Raw genomic sequence first — 17,159 nt, 5'->3', positions numbered from 1 at the left:
AGACAATAAGAGTCTCCACTGCATAGGACTGCTATAAGGATTAAACAAGATGATGGATGTAAAATACTTAGTAAAATGCTTGGCACATGGCAAGTGCTCAATGATGGCTGCGGTGATTATTACAATTATATGACTGTTCTCACTTGGCAGATGAGGCCACTGAGGCCTGGGGATAAGGGACTCTCCCAAATTACCCAGTCTCATGGCTAGTGAGACGTGGGGGTGGGTCCTATAGAATGCTTTTCTTTTTTTTTTTCCTTTTGAGACAGATTCTCACTCTGTTGCCCAGGCTGGAGTGCAGTGGGGTGATCTTGGCTCACTGCAAGCTCTGCCTCCCAGATTCATGCCATTCTCCTGCCTCAGCCTCCAGAGCAGCTGGGACTATAGGCGCCTGCCACCACGCCTGGCTAATTTTTTATATTTTTTAGTAGAGACGGGGTTTCACCATGTTAGTCAGCATGGTCTCTATCTCCTGACCTCGTGATCCACCCGACTCGGCCTCCCAAAGTGCTGGGATTATAGGCGTGAACCACCGCGCCCAGCCACAACACTTTTCTAAGATTACAGAGCAAACAAGAGGGAAGGCCTGAAATGGGGTTGCAAGTTTCTACTCCTAGGCTTTCTCCCTAGACTGCCTTTTCTCTTTTTGCACTTACCCTTACCCCAATCCAAATATCCAATAATCTTATCTAAACCCAAAGGATGCCTTCTTAGAAAACATCATCAATAGCACACATGAGCAATTTGATGTTCTAGGGCAAATCTGATATAAACTCCATTCTCACACACACCACACCAAGAATTACTTACATAAATCTGTCCCGTACTTGAGTCCCACTTTGGGCACCCAGCCCTTGCTTCGAAAGTAATGGTAGGCCATGTAGGTGGTTCTGAACGTGGGCTGAACTACAGTGAAAGCTTTCCAGAGTTTTACGATCGTTAAAGGCTCCTAAAGTTATTTACAAAAAACCAAAAGCATTACTGTGTATGCATTCTCTCTCCGTTCAGCCAGAGCGTCAACATCTATACTAAGTGTGGAGCTGAAGCAGCGAATGAAACGCAGTTCCCCCAGCACAGCAATTTATTTTATTTTATTTTTGAGACAGAGTCTCGCTCTGTCACCCAGGCTGGAGTGCAGTGGCGCGATCTCGGCTCACTTCCAGGAGAGCAATTTAGCAAGAAGGTCTGACCCTGCACTGTCCAGTGAGGCAGCTGCCAGTCATACACACCTAGTCTGAACTGAGAGGGGCTCTAAGTGTAAAATACACACTGACTTCCTACTCAGTATGAAAAAAAAAAAAAATAGGGAATATAAACTATTTCAATAACTTTGAATAAGTTGGGTTAAATAAACTGTGTAATATTGTATTAAAATTCCACCTGCTTTTTAAAAAACGTTTTTAATGTGGCTACCAGAAAATCTGAAATTATATACACACAGCTCCCATCTGAGGCTCTCACTGTCCTTCTATTGCACAACACTGCTCCAGAGAACTTAGAAAAGGCAGCATTTGAGGCCGGGCGCGGTGGCTCAAGCCTGTAATCCCAGCACTTTGGGAGGCCAAGACGGGTGGATCACGAGGTCAGGAGATCGAGACCATCCTGGCTAACCCGGTGAAACCCTGTCTCTACTAAAAAATACAAAAAACTAGCCGGGTGAGGTGGTGGGTGCCTGTAGTCCCAGCTACTCGGGAGGCTGAGGCAGGAGAATGGCATAAACCCGAGAGGCGGAGCTTGCAGTGAGCAGAGATCCGGCCACTGCACTCCACCCTGGGTGACAGAGCAAGACTGCGTCTCAAAAAAAAAAAAAAAAAAAAAAAGGCGAGAAGTAGTGAAGGAGTGGTGAGGGAAAGGGGCTGGAGGGGGGTGGTGGTGTGCTGGGAAGGACATTCCAGGCAGAGGAACCAGCTTGCAGGGTCTCACTGTAACAAGCCCACCAAGGCTAGAGGGCAGTGCCTGACAACATTTCACAGATGTTTAATGAGTAGCTACTCTATGTCAGATCACGTTCAGAAAAACAAAAAATAATTTTATAGTAAAACTTAAAAAAAAAATCCAAAATTTAGTGTTTGAAACTAGAGAATTTGTTATCTGATGGCACAAATTAATAATTAACTGCTTATAAGACAACTTTGTTTTTAATGTAGGAGTCAAAGAGAATGAGAATGGTTTGGTCTAGAGAATATTTTGATGTATCATTACCAAAAATACAACGACAACAAAATAACTAGGTAAGTTTGGAAAATTTTTGCTTCATTTCAGTAGTTACTGAAGCAATCAATTTTTCAGCTGATTTAAGGCTTAGTTACTCAGTGAGACTAGCTCAGCTTGTCCCAGCCTAAGATTATAATACAATAGGCTAGAGTTTTCTTTTTTTTTTTTTTGCAGTTGTTCCTAATGCAAAAATTCCATACCTGTGTGACCTTGTGACCCCACTGCGAGTAAACACTCAAACCCCTCTTCTAACAAGCAACAGTCTCATAGAGAAGGTTAAATTTCCAACACAGCCCAATGTTGTTCAGATGTTGAGGCTTTTATGTCACAGCTGTAATGTTCTGACAAATTTCAGCTAAGGCCCATGAGAGGAAGCAAGGTGGGGCTAAGAATGGCCACCATTTGGGAAAATGAGCCATTTGTCAGGCAGACACTGCTTCCAAACCGCTAGAATACCCATGAACAATATTTATGCAATTAGAATGTGATGAATGATTAAATTATGTGCTCCCAAGAGCCAAACAGAATACACCTTCTCTGTTCCATTTACTGTTCTGTTTACTTTTCTCTTTTTCATTTTATTTGAATTATTTTACAATTATCTCTCTTTTTTTTTTTTTTTTTTTGAGACGGAGTCTGGCTCTGTCGCCCAGGCTGGAGTGCAGTGGCCGGATCTCAGCTCACTGCAAGCTCCGCCTCCCGGGTTTATGCCATTCTCCTGCCTCAGCCTCCCAAGTAGCTGGGACTACAGGCGCCCACCACCTCACCCGGCTAGTTTTTTGTATTTTTTATTTTAGTAGAGACGGGGTTTCAACGTGTTAGCCAGGATGGTCTCATCTCCTGATCTCGTGATCCGCCCATCTCGGCCTCCCAAAGTGCTGGGATTACAGGCTTGAGCCACCACGCCCAGCCAATTATCTCTCTTCTAAAGGCAGCAGGCTACAGCACAAAGTCATGGGCTTTGGAGTTACTTGGACTAGCTGTGTGACTTTGGGTACATTACTTATTTTCTCTGAGCTTCAGTTACTTTATCTGCAAATTCTTACCAGGTGGCAGGAAGGACTGTAAATAGTGCATGTAAAGTACCTAACATGTAGCTTTTACCATAGTAGGTGCCAAATACTGGTAACTTTTACTTTTGCTAATTTTTAATACTATTCTGACACAGATGTCCTTTTTTTCTGAGACAGAGTCTTGCTTTGTCGCCCAGGTTGGAGTGCAGTGGTGTAATATCCACTCACTGCAAGCTCCGCCCCCCGGGTTCATGCCATTCTCCTGCCTCAGCCTCCTGGGTAGCTGGGACTACAGGCGCCCGCCACCTCGCCCGACTAATTTTTTTTGTATTTTTAGTAGAGACAGGGTTTCTTTTTCTTTTTTTTTTTTTTTGAGACGGAGTCTTGCTCTGTCACCCGGGCTGGAGTGCAGTGGCCGGATCTCAGCTCACTGCAAGCTCCGCCTCCCGGGTTCACGCCATTCTCCTGTCTCAGCCTCCCGAGTAGCTGGGACTACAGGCGCCCACCACCTCGCCCGGCTAGTTTTTTGTATTTTTAGTAGAGACGGGGTTTCACCGTGTTAGCCAGGATGGTCTCGATCTCCTGACCTCGTGATCCGCCCGTCTCGGCCTCCCAAAGTGCTGGGATTACAGGCTTGAGCCACCGCGCCCGGCAGAGACAGGGTTTCACCGTGTTAGCCAGGATGGTCTCAATCTCCTGATCTAGTGATCCGACCTAATTATTACACAGTATAACATACTGTACTTCTCCTAGTTTCAAGGAATGAAATGCAAAAAGGGGTCAAAGATGCCTTTTGCTCGAACAGTCCCACCTCAGAACCCAAATCCAAAACTTTAGAGAAAAATTCAATTCCCATTTTATTCAGTAAGAGTAGAAACATTTGTATTAATGCAATATAGAAATTAGTACAACCTGCTTTTAACAATAGGGAAATTTTAAGTGGACTGTATGTAAACAAAGCATCTTACCTTCTCATAGTAAATACTTAAACATCCCAGAGCATAGACCAAGAAGAAGGCCTGAAAATACAGAAAGCAGAAAATGCTCATTACAAATAGTTCCACATTCTTGTGAAACTATTTTACAGACTGATCTCTTTTCACTTCAAATACAAATTAATGCTCTTAAGTCATCATCAAAAAGGTCATATATTTTTAATATAAATGGTTCATTTGAATGTCTTAGATTTAAAAAAAAAATCTAAGAAAATACAAATGTTACAAACTGGTTTAAATCAATAAAAAATAAAAGATTTTTATGAATGTTTCCATATTTATTTCCTAAAAAACCTATATAACTGAAAGATGACGTTAACAGCTGTAGCAATAGAAATTGTTGCTCATTGGAGTTTCTCCCTGTACAATTAAATAACCATATTTAAATTGAGAAAAATATATATAGAAAAAAATGTGTGAAAAGTATGGGGCAGTGCTGATTTTGCTTACCTGACAAAATACTAGTTTCCCAGTCATCTTTGGTGAAATGATTTTCTAGAACCCTATGTTTGCACTGACCTCATATGATGACATATTTTTACTGTGTGGGGGGAAGGCTGTAGGAATGGCAAAGAAAATTGGCTCCAGTAGAATACAATCACATTTAAATGGAAATGAAAATGGCTTTCTGTTAAAATAATACACTGCCAAACAACTGACACCACCCAAAGAGACATGTGTTGTAGGCTTTGCCTATCCAGGGCGCTTAGGGTCTACAGATACCACTGAAGGGACTCCCATGAGATTCGTGCACAGCAGGTAGTGACCAAATGGTAGCCAGTGGTAAAATGGGGTTACATTTCTTTTTAAATATGAAGGTGAAAAATGAGATTTATAACCAAACATCAAATATTCTGCTTCGGCTCTCACTGCTGCTTCCAGCAGACACAGACAAGGAGGGGTCCTCTTGTGCAGTGTGGGAGCAGAAACATAATCCCCTCCCTGTCATGAGCCTTGAGGTTTGTGTGCAGCAACAAGGCACTGACAAACTGCTCATTCAGCTTGTTTCCTCACTGTCCTTCCATCCCACCCCTAATCCAGCACACACAGAATAAAAGACAGCACAAGTAATATGGGTGGAAGGACTTCCAAGCAGTGAATACCTTGTCATTCTCTGCCTGGCTATCTGATGACATCTGTCTTCACAGGAGCAGTTCTCAAAGGGTGGTCTGGGGATCCTGGGATCCCCAAGACCCTTGCAGGAGGTCTCAAGGTCAAAACCACTTCATAATAATGTGGTGTTATCTGCCTCATTTGTGCTCTCTCCAGTGACTATAAGACGTGTGATGGTCCAAGATTGGAGCCAGAAGCAGATGCAAGAATCTAGATGACTTTCAGGAAATCAGACCTTAAAGCGACTTGCAAAAATGAAAAACGAGGCCTCTTCTCACTAAATTTTTTGTTTTGGAAAATATAGTTACTTTTCATAAAAAACTTAAATTATTTATGTCAAGGTATGGGTTTTTGTTGTTGTTTTTAATATGGAAGGCTTCACAAACTTGTGTCATCCATGGGCAGGGGTCATACTAATCTCTGCATTGTTCCAATTTTAGTATATGTGCTGTTGAAGACACCACTATTATTTTTAAATGTGTTAAACAGATACTCAACATTTGTGTGTTAATTTATAATTTGATAAACACTGACAAATATGAGGAACCACTACTTTAGTTTTACCCAAATCTAAATCTAGAGCATTTCTGGAGACGAAGGTGGTCACCTTCTATTCCACTTTTTCCTATCGCTTTCCTGGTCCCAGCCTGTGGGTGGCTCCTTCCTGCCTCCTCTGACACCCTCCCTGTTCTGAGCCCTCTACAGTCCACTCTCCACAGCATCCAGATTCATCTTCTTGGCACATGAAGATCATGTCGTTCCCCTAATTAAAACCCTCCAAAGAGATTTCACTGCCCTTAGAATAAAGTCCAAACTGCTTGCCACCAGCTCCAGGTCCCTGCACGATCTTACCACTGCTCTTTCCAGACGTCCTGGCTGCACTTCTGTCTCCTGAAGACACTAAGCTCATTCAGGCCTTTGCCTCTGTAATCGCTACTCCTGCTATCTGGCATGTTCTGCTCCAGACTCAAAGGTCACTTCTCGGAGAGGTCTTCCTTGGCCACCAAGTCTAAGTAACCCACATCCTGATCATCTCCAGAGCACTTACTTGTGTCTGAAAATCGTTCTCTTACATGTGTTCCTCAGACTAGAACGTAAACTCTGGCAGAACAGAAACTGCCTGCTGTTCCCTTGGCCTAGAAGGGGGTCTAGCACATGTTGGGTGTTCAATGCTTGTGCTGAAAGACAAAAAAGACAGGTCCCCAATCCTGCCCTTGGCTTAGGCCCCAACAGCCAGAGCCATCCTACAGCAGGTCTCTGCACCTCACTCAGCTCATCTCTTCTCAGTGTGAACATCGTGTTCCACTTCTTTCACTGCTGTTGACAGCCCTGCCAAGTGGCCCACAATTTTATTTTGACCTTTTCTCTTTCCATCACTCACTATTTATTAATACAGAATACTGCCGTTTTTCAGATGGACTACAGGCCAAAAGGTGCAATGGAAAAGATAAAGTTGTTTCCTCAACACAATTTGCACTTCTTCATTCAGAATAGTGTAACACAAAGAATGAAGTTTGAGATCTGTCAGACCTGAGCTCAAATCGTCATTGTTAGCTAGGGCCTTGGAAGTATCACTTAAATTCTCCATGCCTCATCTATACAATGGGGATCATAATCCTTTCTTAGCTAAATATTTAATAAGATTAAATCACACAAAATTTTTAAATTTTTTTTTAAAGTATATTTTATGTTCTAGGGTACATGCGCACAACGTGTACGTTTGTTACATATGTATACATGTGCCATGTTGGTGTGCTGCACCCATTAACTCGTCATTTACATTAGGTGTATCTCCTAATGCTATCCCTCCCGCTTCCTCCCACCCCACAACAGGTCCCAGAAATCACACAAAGATTTAATAAGCTATGAAAAGCACCTAAAAGCTCAATTAATTTTAGTTTTCCTCCTTTCTGGAACTCCTGACCTCAGGTGATCTGCCTGCCTTGGCCTCCCCAAGTACTGAGATTACAGGCATGAGCTACCGTGGCTGGCCTTGGTTTTCTTCCCTTTCTAATAACTGGATAGCATAGCCTGGAAAAAAAGTTCAATCCCATCCTTGCCTAATAAGATATTCTTTCCTGATATCTACTAAAATATAAGTTCCTCAAAAACTGATGTGTTTTCATTATCAGCAAGCATACATTTCCCCAAGAGTGAATGAAACCAATATCTCATTTTTATTTGCTTAAAATGGTGATTGGCTTTTACCAATCTATGCAAAATGTGACTAGGCACTTATCACAGATGGAGGGGATCTTAATTCAATTGAGTTGGTTTTATTTAAAATTAAATTATCAGTAGACTAGAGAGGTCTGTAGAGGTTGACAATCATATCCCCTGCAATCTCATTATTAAGTTTTACTTTCACAATACTAATAAGATGGAAGGATAAGTTTAATGATAGTTTTTAACATCATACTGCTCAAGTGTTGTAATGGAAAAATAGATCTCAATAACAGATCCCTATAAAACAATGGAATACATTAGCTAACTGGCATGGCAATCTAATTATCCCTGAAATGAATACTCACACAGAGTGAACACTGAATCATCCCCATGTCCAGTTCACAAAAAGTACGGTTTAAAATGTCACTGGCTAAAAGCAGAGGTAAGGAAGATGTTGCATGTGGAATATGCCATCTGGCATGTGTGAATACAGTTGCAGGTGCCTAACCAGGAAAAAAGTGTATTCGACTAATGTGATCTAGTCACTGTGTGTGTGAAAGACCTAGTCACTGTGTAATACTTCCACCATTTAAGTAAAAGATCTATTTTGTGATCATCATCAACAATTTAGAGGCAGAGTATGTATGTCCTATCAGGCAGAGAATAAAGGCAGGAACCAAATGAGCACCTATTACATGTGCCAGGAACTGTGCTAGTCATTGTGTATACATCACTGAATGTCATTAGCTGCTACATCAATTCAAGCAAAAATAAAGCACAATTTCCAAGAAGTGTTTTTTCTTGTGAGTGCTAGCCCTCCCTCAGCACACACACGTCTTTCTCCGAACTGCCCATAAAACACATCGCATTGATGTTCATTTTAAATTTACAGAAAATATATTCATTTAAAAATATCTGCCATTTTGTGAACTAAAGCTATGTCTTCACTCCACCCAGGGAAGTTGGCTAGCTTGGAGGGGGATGGGGACACAATGAGGAATATACATTGCTAAGTGTCTTCCAGGACAGAGAGACATCACACATATCATGCTGCATTCAATCCTATCTTCCTCTGAAGGAGAACATTACAGCTGAGGAAACCGAGGAATGCCAAGAACACTGTCTATTGTGTGTTATACTGCATGTGGCAAATATTTTTTTCCCATTTCATCTTTTGCCTGTAATTTTGCCTTTGTCTTTAATATAGAGTTTTAAATCTCTAGGTAATGAAATCTATATATTATGGCCTCTTAGAAGAACTTATCCATATCTCAAAAATACATAAAACGCAGGCAGGGTGGCTCACACCTGTAATCCCAGCACTTTGGGAGGCCGAGGCTGATGGATCACTTGAGCCCTGGAGTTCGAAACCAGCCTGGGCAACACAGCAAAACCCCATCTTTACCAAAAATACAAAAATTAGCTGGGCGTGGTGGCATGTGCCTGTGGTCCCAACTACTCGGGAAGCTGACATGGCAGGACTGCTTGGGCTCAGGAGACTGAGGCCGCAGTGAGCCGATACTGTACCACTGCACTGCAGCTTAGGTGACAGAGAGAGCCCCTGTCTTAAAAAAAAAAAAAAAAAAAAAAAAAAAAAAAAAGCATAAATAATTATCCTTGTTTTCTATTTTAAATTTCCCTTTATATCTTTAATTGACTTGAAATTTATTTTGGTGTATGTTAGGAGATGGGATTTTAGCTTTGTCTTTTCCAAATGGCTAATCAGCTGTCCCAACACCACGAATCTTTTCTTCACTAATACGAAGTGTTATTTTTATTGTACCCCAAAATCCCATCTATAAATGGGTCTGTTTGTAGACTGTGGCCCAATCTTTCCTTTCCTATACCAAGACTATACTGTTACTTTATGTTTTATTAACAGCTGCAGTAAGATCTCCTTTTTTTTTTTCTTTTTCTTGGCTACTCTAATGATTCCAAGTGAACTTTAAAAATTAATAAGGCCTACAGCCATGCTACTCTGAACGTGCCTGATCTTGTCTGATCTCAGAAGCTAAGCAGCGTTGGGCCTGGTTAGTACTTGGAGGGGAGATTGCCTGGGAATACTGGGTGCTGTAGGTTTAAAACAAGGATCAATGCAACAAAGAGCAAAACTGCAGTTCTTCTCTCTCCTGCCCGCCAGCACACAAAGGCTTTTAAAACGAAACCCGATCCTCAAAGCAGTTCACCCGAAGTTTCCTGTGTGTCTGGGTATATAAGCAGAATATAAATATGTTTACAGAGGAAAATTAGAATAGTTTTTCAAACCTTAATCAAAAGGCTCTGCTGTAAGTATATATTCTTGCTAAAAGGACCCAAACTGTCTCACAGTTGAAGTCTCTGGAAAATTTTCAGAAGTTTAGACAGAAGGAAAGTCACTGACCTATTGCAGGGGAGGGAGACTAGTCAAACAACATAGCAGTAAAAAATAACTGCAAAATTCTAGGGAAGAATCTTAGACATTCTAATCACTGGATTCTGATACTTGGAATCCATATTATGGACACTAAGAAGGGGAAAAAGAAATGTGGAAAAAACGGGTGAGGTACAAAATAGAAGAGCCAGGCACAAGAAGATGCGTAAACGAGACCCAACTGAGACTGCTGCTGTCAGGCACACAGAGCGCTGTCGCCCGACGCTGGCGTGCCCCTTTGTTTCCAAGCATTCCCACCTAGTCCTCCTGTGTGGGGACCACTTTCTTTGTTTTCTAAATGAGATAAATTTTCTCATGCACTTTAAAAGCTTTATAACTATATACGAACAATACACAAAAGTACCAGTAAGGTAGCCTCCAAAACCAGAGTTAGACTAAGAAATCGACATGCATTGGCAAACTCAGAGCCACAACTGAATGGTATCAACACAGTTAAAGAATGTGACACAGAGTGAGTGAGGAAACTCAGCAAATGACGTTTGGAGTCTGGTGACGGTGGCAAGGTCTTCACACTGCACACAGGATGGGACTCTGACTCAAGGGTTCGGTGGCAGACCAATGCATGCAACACACTACCTCCAGTCTAGATGTTAGCAGATCTTTGTTTGATATACCTCAATTCAATGGTGGCTTTTCAAGAAAAAGAATAAATGCTACCACATTAAGTAAAATAATTAAATGAAAGACTTACAACAATCTTAGAATCTTCAGTATCAAGTTAAAAACAGTTTATCCCTCCTTGGGGAGGACACGTGGGCCTGACATCCTTAAGCATTTGGATTATCCAGCTCACTCCTCACGGGCTGACTCTGTGTTCGCCAAGCAGCCTTCCAATTATATTACCCTTTGGCACCTGAATTTTCTACATGAAGAGAATATGCCAATATGGAAAGGCAGGTGGTGGGGCCTTTGCTAATGTTAATAAACTCACACTCTAGTTTATTCCCCAGGCTCTTGTGAGCACACTCAGCCTGAATGCTGCTCCTAGAGCTCGATTCATTTTCTGTGCTCTAACAAATCCGAACTTCTTAGTCCCTCAAGCAAAGGATTAGACCTGGAATGCAGGGCCCTACTGGGGTGCTGCCATGGAGGGAATCCTGCTGGGAATGAGTGAGCTGGTCTGCACCACCCCTATTAAATCTCCTCCCATTAGTTTCCCAACAGCACACACAGGGATAGTAAAATTAAACACAACTACTTTGGAACCTGGGAAATTTAAATGTTAAATCTCCTTAACCTTCAAAAGTTGACTGCCCGGCAGGGTGTGGTGGCTCATGCCTGTAATCCCAGTACTTTGGGAGGCCAAGACGGGCCGATCACTTGAGGCCAGGAGTTCGAGAGCAGCCTGACCAATATGGCGAAACCCCATCTCTACTACAAATACAAAAATTAGCTGGGTGTGATGGGTGTGTGCCTGTAGTTCCAGCTACCAGGAGGCTGAGGTGGGAGGATCACTTGAACCCGGGAGGCAGAAGTTGCAGTGTGCTGAGATCACGCCACTGCACTGCAGCTTAGGTGACAGAGCGAGACTCTGTCTCAAAAAAAAAAAAAAAAAAAAAAAAAAAAAAAAAATTGATGGCCCTGACTTTATGACAGCATTATGCAACTGCTTTTAATTTACAGTGAAATCAACTGTCATTTGATTAAAAAAAAAATTCGGTCCCCCAAATCAATCTATTTTTCACTGGATCTTGCTAATTAAAAAGCATTTGATTAAAAAATTAGCCAGATGTGAGGTGGCGTGCCCCTATAGTTCTAGCTACTCAGGAGGCTGAGGTGGTAGGATACCTTGAGCTCAGGAGTATGAGACTTCAGTGAGCCACGATGGTGCCACTGCACTCCAGCCTGGGCAACAGAGAGAAACCGTGTCTCTAAAAAATATAAAAACAAAAAATTTAAAGAGCAAAGCATTTGAGCGTTTGCGTGTGTGGGTGTCCACTGAAGGATGCAGAAGACGGAAACAGAAATCTTCAGAAATAACTACTCAGAAATAACTAAGGTAAATATAGTTTATAGCTCTTCAATTACTCTATGCAAATTTCCAAATCTCTGTTCTGAATGAGTCAAGGCAAAGGCATGAAAACACGCCTGGCCGGGCGCGGTGGCTCAAGCCTGTAATCCCAGCACTTTGGGAGGCCGAGGCGGGCGGATCACGAGGTCAGGAGATCAAGACCATCCTGGCTAACACGGTGAAACCCCGTCTCTACTAAAAAAATACAAAAAACTAGCCCGGCGAGGTGGCGGGCGCCTGTAGTCCCAGCTACTCGGGAGGCTGAGGCAGGAGAATGGCGTAAACCCGGGAGGCGGAGTTTGCAGTGAGCTGAGATCTGGCCACTGCACTCCAGCCTGGGTGACAGAGCGAGACGCCTTCTCAAAAAAAAAAAAAAGAAAAGAAAACACGCCTACAGGGCTGCATGTCCACATCTGTGGTAGGCTGCAGACCAAAAGCTTCCCATGTCAGTGCCGAGCAGACTTCTAAGTCAGCTGTGTATTACCACTCTGAGTCCCTTAAGAGAGCTGTCGGGAATCACCACAGCAGGGGTGAGACCCCATTCTGCCTGTGCTCCTGACTGACATTCAGTCAGCGGGTACATGCAGTGCACCAAACATGGTTGATTCATTCAAAAGAAATCTGCCAAAACAGAACAACAAGTAGAGCTAGGTTTAACGGTATGCTCCCCGAAAACTTCTGGAACACATCTCTGATAAGTTCTCAGGTGCCAGTCAGCTTCTAAGAAGGCAGAGTATCCTCATCTCCTGTCTCCTATTATTCTTGCCTTTCATCAGGGAGGGTTCAAGAGGAGGCAGCAGGCAGCAGCAGCCTTTAAAAAATTTGTCAACAGCCTGTAATCCCAGCACTTTGGGAAGCCGAGGAGGGCGGATCATGAGGTCAGGAGATTGAGACCATCCTGGCTAACACGGTGAAACCCTGTCTCTACTACAAATATAAAAAAAAAAAAAAAAAATTAGCTGGGTGTGGTGGTGGGCGCCTGTAGTCCCAGCCACTCGGGAGGCTGAGGCAGGAGAAAGGTGTGAACCTGGGAGGCGGAGCTTGCAGTAAACCGAGATTGCGCCACTGCACTCCAGCCTGGGCAACAGAGCGAGACTCTGTCTCGGGGAAAAAAAAAAACTTGTCAATAAAAGACAGCAGTTGGTCAACTGGAACAGTGAGGCTGAACTCACAGTATCTGACACCAAATATACTTCGCCTCCAGCTGCCACCTCCCAGGCCAGGCCTCCAGCCCACCCTCCATACTGATGCTACCTCTAGGCACTCCACTCCCCTACAGAACCCCCTGCAGTGTCCTGCTGCCCCAGGACCAGGCTAGACCCTGACTCACCGACACACCCTCCCCCATCTGGTGTTCCTTTTGGCTGAGCTATCTGGAAGAGCCTTTGCTACCCTGTGTCCATGAGAAAAGCCCCATCTATCCTTTACTATCCTCAGCTATCATGACTACAAAGGCTTTCCACCTCAGCCCTGCTGGATGGTCTCCACCAGCTTCTGTGCAAATTCCCTATCTTGTACGTTAATTCATTTAACAAATAATTATTACACACCTAATAGATGTCAGGCATTAGGCCCAAGGAAACAGGAAGAGCAATACTGACAAGATCCATATGCCACACTATGCTTATCACACTGAACTGTAATGATTTCTGGGCTATCTTTAAGACGGAAGTCACATTCTACTTATTTCAGTATTGGTAGCACTTAGTCCAATGCCTGGCACGTAGTATGTATCCAGTGGACATTTTCGTGATTGTAAAAAATAAGGTTCCAACTAGCTGCTAATCAGCTTTTACAAGTAACTTAATAATGACAAAAATAGCAGGCACTAACATTTATTGAGCATCTACTATATTATCAGGTACTGTCCTGACCCAATTACATGTATTATTTAATTTCCAGAACATCCTATGAACAAGATGTTACACAGCTCCCACTTTACAGAGAAGAAATCTGAGGCTCGGCCGGGTGCGGTGGCTCAAGCCTGTAATCCCAGCACTTTGGGAGGCCGAGACGGGCGGATCACAAGGTCAGGAGATCGAGACCATCCTGGCTAACCCGGTGAAACCCCGTCTCTACTAAAAAAATATAAAAAAACTAGCCGGGCGAGGTGGCGGGCACTTGTAGTCCCAGCTACTCGGGAGGCTGAGGCAGGAGAATGGCGTAAACCCGGGAGGCGGAGCTAGAAGTGAGGTGAGATCCGGCCACTGCACTCCAGCCTGGGCGACCGAGGGAGACTCCGTGTCAAAAAAAAAAAAAAAGAAAGAAAGAAATCTGAGGCTCTGAGAGGCCAAACATCTAAAGAACGGGTACACACGGGCTGTAAAGATCTTCACAAAGCTGGGAATGCCTACGCATGTGCTGTTCAATACAGTAGCCAGTGGCCACACGTGGCTGTTCAGTGTTTGAAATGTGGCTGGTGCAACCAAGAAAAGGAATTTTGAATTGTATTTTAATTCAATTTAATTTAATTTAATTTAGTTTAGTTTTTGAGACAGAGTCTCACTCTGTCGCCTAGGCTGGAGTGCAGTGGTGCAATCTCGACTCACTGCAACCTCTGCCTCCCAGGTTCAAGCGATTCTCCTGCCTCAGTCTCCTGAGTAGCTGGGATTATAGGCGTGTGCCACCACAACAGGCTAATTTTTGTATTTTTAGTAGAGACGGGGTTTCACCGTGTAAGCCAGGATGGTCTCGATCTCCTGACCTCGTGATCTGCCCTCCTTGGCCTCCCAAAGTGCTGGGATTACAGCTGTGAGCCAGCACACCCGGCCCCCACATTACTTTCCTGTGGTCTCAGCTATAAAATTACCAACATGGATGTGTTCCATAGCACTTCCTGGGACCTACCTGTATGCCAAGAACCACACTGGACACTGCAGAAACTATCAAAGAAAGCCATCACAGAGCTCCTGGAGGAGAGGGGAGCCCAAGGGGTGCTATCTTCAAAGGCAGAAAGGACATTTCTGTGTGCACTATCAACATAAGCAAGAAAAGAGGGACTGAGCATAAAGTGACCACAGGTTAGAGGAACTCCAGATAACCAGGACAATATGATACAGTTTATGGAAGGCCACTTTTAGCCACTTTTTAAATTTTTTTTTTTGAAACAGGGTCTCGCTCGTGCAGTGGCGTGATCTCGGTTCATTAAAGCCTCAACCTCCCAGACTCAAGCAACCCTCCCACCTCAGCCACCCAAGGAGTTGAGACTACAGGCCTGTACTGCCACACCTGGCTAATTTTTACATTTTTTGTAGAGATGGGGTTTTGCCATGTTGCTTAGGCTGGCCTCAAACTCCTGGCTTCAAGCTATCTGCCTGCCTTGGCCTCCCAGAGTGCTGGGATTACAGGTGTGAGTCATGGCACCAGGCCCAAGCTAACTTTCAAGAATGTAGCTACTGCATTAAGTAGAGGGATCCTGCAGAAGGAAATAAATCCATTCACTTAATTAGCAGTCACTACATGATCTGAATCATGTAGCACAGTATATGTAAAGTTGAGACTCCATGAACATACCAAACAATAGTGACTTGTACTCTTTAAGTGGATAAATTATATGGTATATGAATTATAGTATTTTTCAAAAAGCTAGTGAAAATTAGTAACAAAATATTCAGCCAATCCGAAATCCATTTTTTTCTTCTTTCCACCCCCTTACCCCCCACATCACCAGTCAGCATCTGTTAACAATCTGAAATCTTTTTATTCTTTTTTTTGTTTGACACAGTCTCACTCTGTCACCCAAGCTGGAGTGCAGTAGTGCAATCATGGCTCACTGCAGATGCGACCTCCTGGGCTCAAGCAATCCTCCCACACGCAAGTGGCTGGACTACAGGCATGAGCCATCACACCTAGCCATCAATATAAAATCTTTTTTTTTTTGAGACAGAGTTTCACCCTGTCACCCAGGCTGGAGTGCAATGGCACAATCTTGGCTCACTGCAACCTCCGCCTCCCAGGTTCAAGCAATTCTCCTGCCTCAGTCTCTTGAATAGTTAGGATTACAAGCATGAGCCACCGCATCTGGCTAATTTTTGTATTTTTGGTAGAGACAGGGTTTTTACCATGCTGGCCAGGCTGGTCTCGAGCTCCTGATCTCAGGTGATCTGCCTGCCTCGGCCTCCCAAAGTGCTGGGATTACAGGTGTGAGCCACTGTACCCGGCCTAGCAATCTAAAATCTTAACAAGAAAAGTAGTACTCAGAAAAACACCTTGAATCTTCTGTGGAATGACTGCAAACACATATCTTAGAACTGATGAAATAAAGGCTGAGGAGTGAAATTTGGGCAGGTCTACTTGGGTGCTACACATAATGATTTCAATACTGACTTACAATATTCAATAACTGAATTACGTACAGAACTACACTGTGAGGTAGGTTCACATATAGTGTAGTTCAGGCCCAAAGACCAATAGCCGAAATGACAACATGTTGAAAACATACCTCTTCTAGGCTGAGTTGCAAATACTCAAAGATCCTATATGGATTTCTTCTGCATATTAATCTGTTTCTTTGCACCAACTAAAGAGAAAGAAATACAATATATACAGAACAAATGGAAGCACTACATGTCATAGAGAATGTATTTTAAAATGAACATTTTTCTTATAAATTCCCAGGATTCACATTCTATTGTGCTAATATTATAAAGAAATGATTACAACAAAAATTTGAGACAGACTCTTGCTCTATTGCCCGGGCTGGAGTGCAGTGGTATGATCATAGCTCACTGCTGCCTCAAATTCCTAGACTCAAGCAATTCTCCTACCTCAGCCTTCCCAGTAGCTGGGACTACAGGCGTGTGCCACCGTGCCTGGCTAATTTTTTTTTTTTTTTTTTTTTTTTTTGAGACGGAGTCTCGCTCTGTCGCCCAGGCTGCAGTGCAGTGGCGCAATCTCAGCTCACTGCAAGCTCCGCCTCCCGGGTTTACGCCATTCTCCTGCCTCAGCCTCCCGAGTTGCTGGGACTACAGGGGCCCGCCACCTCGCCCGGCTAGTTTTTTGTATTTTTTAGTAGAGACGGGGTTTCACAGTGTTAGCCATGATTGTCTCCATCTCCTGACCTCGTGATCCGCCCGTCTCGGCCTCCCAAAGTGCTGGGATTACAGGCTTGAGCCACCGCGCCCGGCCGCCTGGCTAATTTTTTGTAGAGAGAGTTGCCCAGGCTGGTCTTGAACTCCTGGCCTCAAGCAACCCTCCCGCTTCAGCCTCCCAAAGCG

General features: G+C 43.6%; 1 protein-coding gene and 2 pseudogenes across 10 annotated transcripts in view; 1 reads left to right on the top strand and 2 right to left on the bottom strand.

Moving 5' to 3' along the window:
* The window catches only part of TSEN2 (tRNA splicing endonuclease subunit 2), a 49,644-nt gene that overhangs the window by 13,319 nt on the left and 19,166 nt on the right, over window positions 1–17,159 (bottom strand). For 8 of the 10 annotated variants that reach the window (XR_749502.2, XR_004056547.1, XR_004056542.1 and 5 more), the window contains exons 6-8: window positions 16,385–16,462; window positions 4,196–4,246; window positions 811–949 (exon numbers count right to left, since the gene is read on the bottom strand). Coding sequence is in view for 7 of the 10 variants with exons in the window: in XM_010377294.2 (XP_010375596.1) it covers window positions 811–949; window positions 4,196–4,246; window positions 16,385–16,462 (268 nt within the window). In the remaining 3 variants the exon portion in view is untranslated. The remainder of the gene's footprint in view (window positions 1–810; window positions 950–4,195; window positions 4,247–16,384; window positions 16,463–17,159) is intronic. The other 2 variants (XM_010377295.2, XM_030928039.1) reach the window with 1 other exon arrangement.
* Window positions 5,698–5,796, bottom strand: LOC115892112 (annotated as a pseudogene).
* Window positions 9,462–9,580, top strand: LOC115892137 (annotated as a pseudogene).

The sequence above is a fragment of the Rhinopithecus roxellana genome, chromosome 1, assembly GCF_007565055.1.
Source record: "Rhinopithecus roxellana isolate Shanxi Qingling chromosome 1, ASM756505v1, whole genome shotgun sequence".
NCBI lineage: Eukaryota > Metazoa > Chordata > Mammalia > Primates > Cercopithecidae > Rhinopithecus > Rhinopithecus roxellana.
The sequence above is the reverse complement of the archived record's forward strand: the minus strand, read 5'-3'. Positions and strand labels throughout refer to the sequence as shown.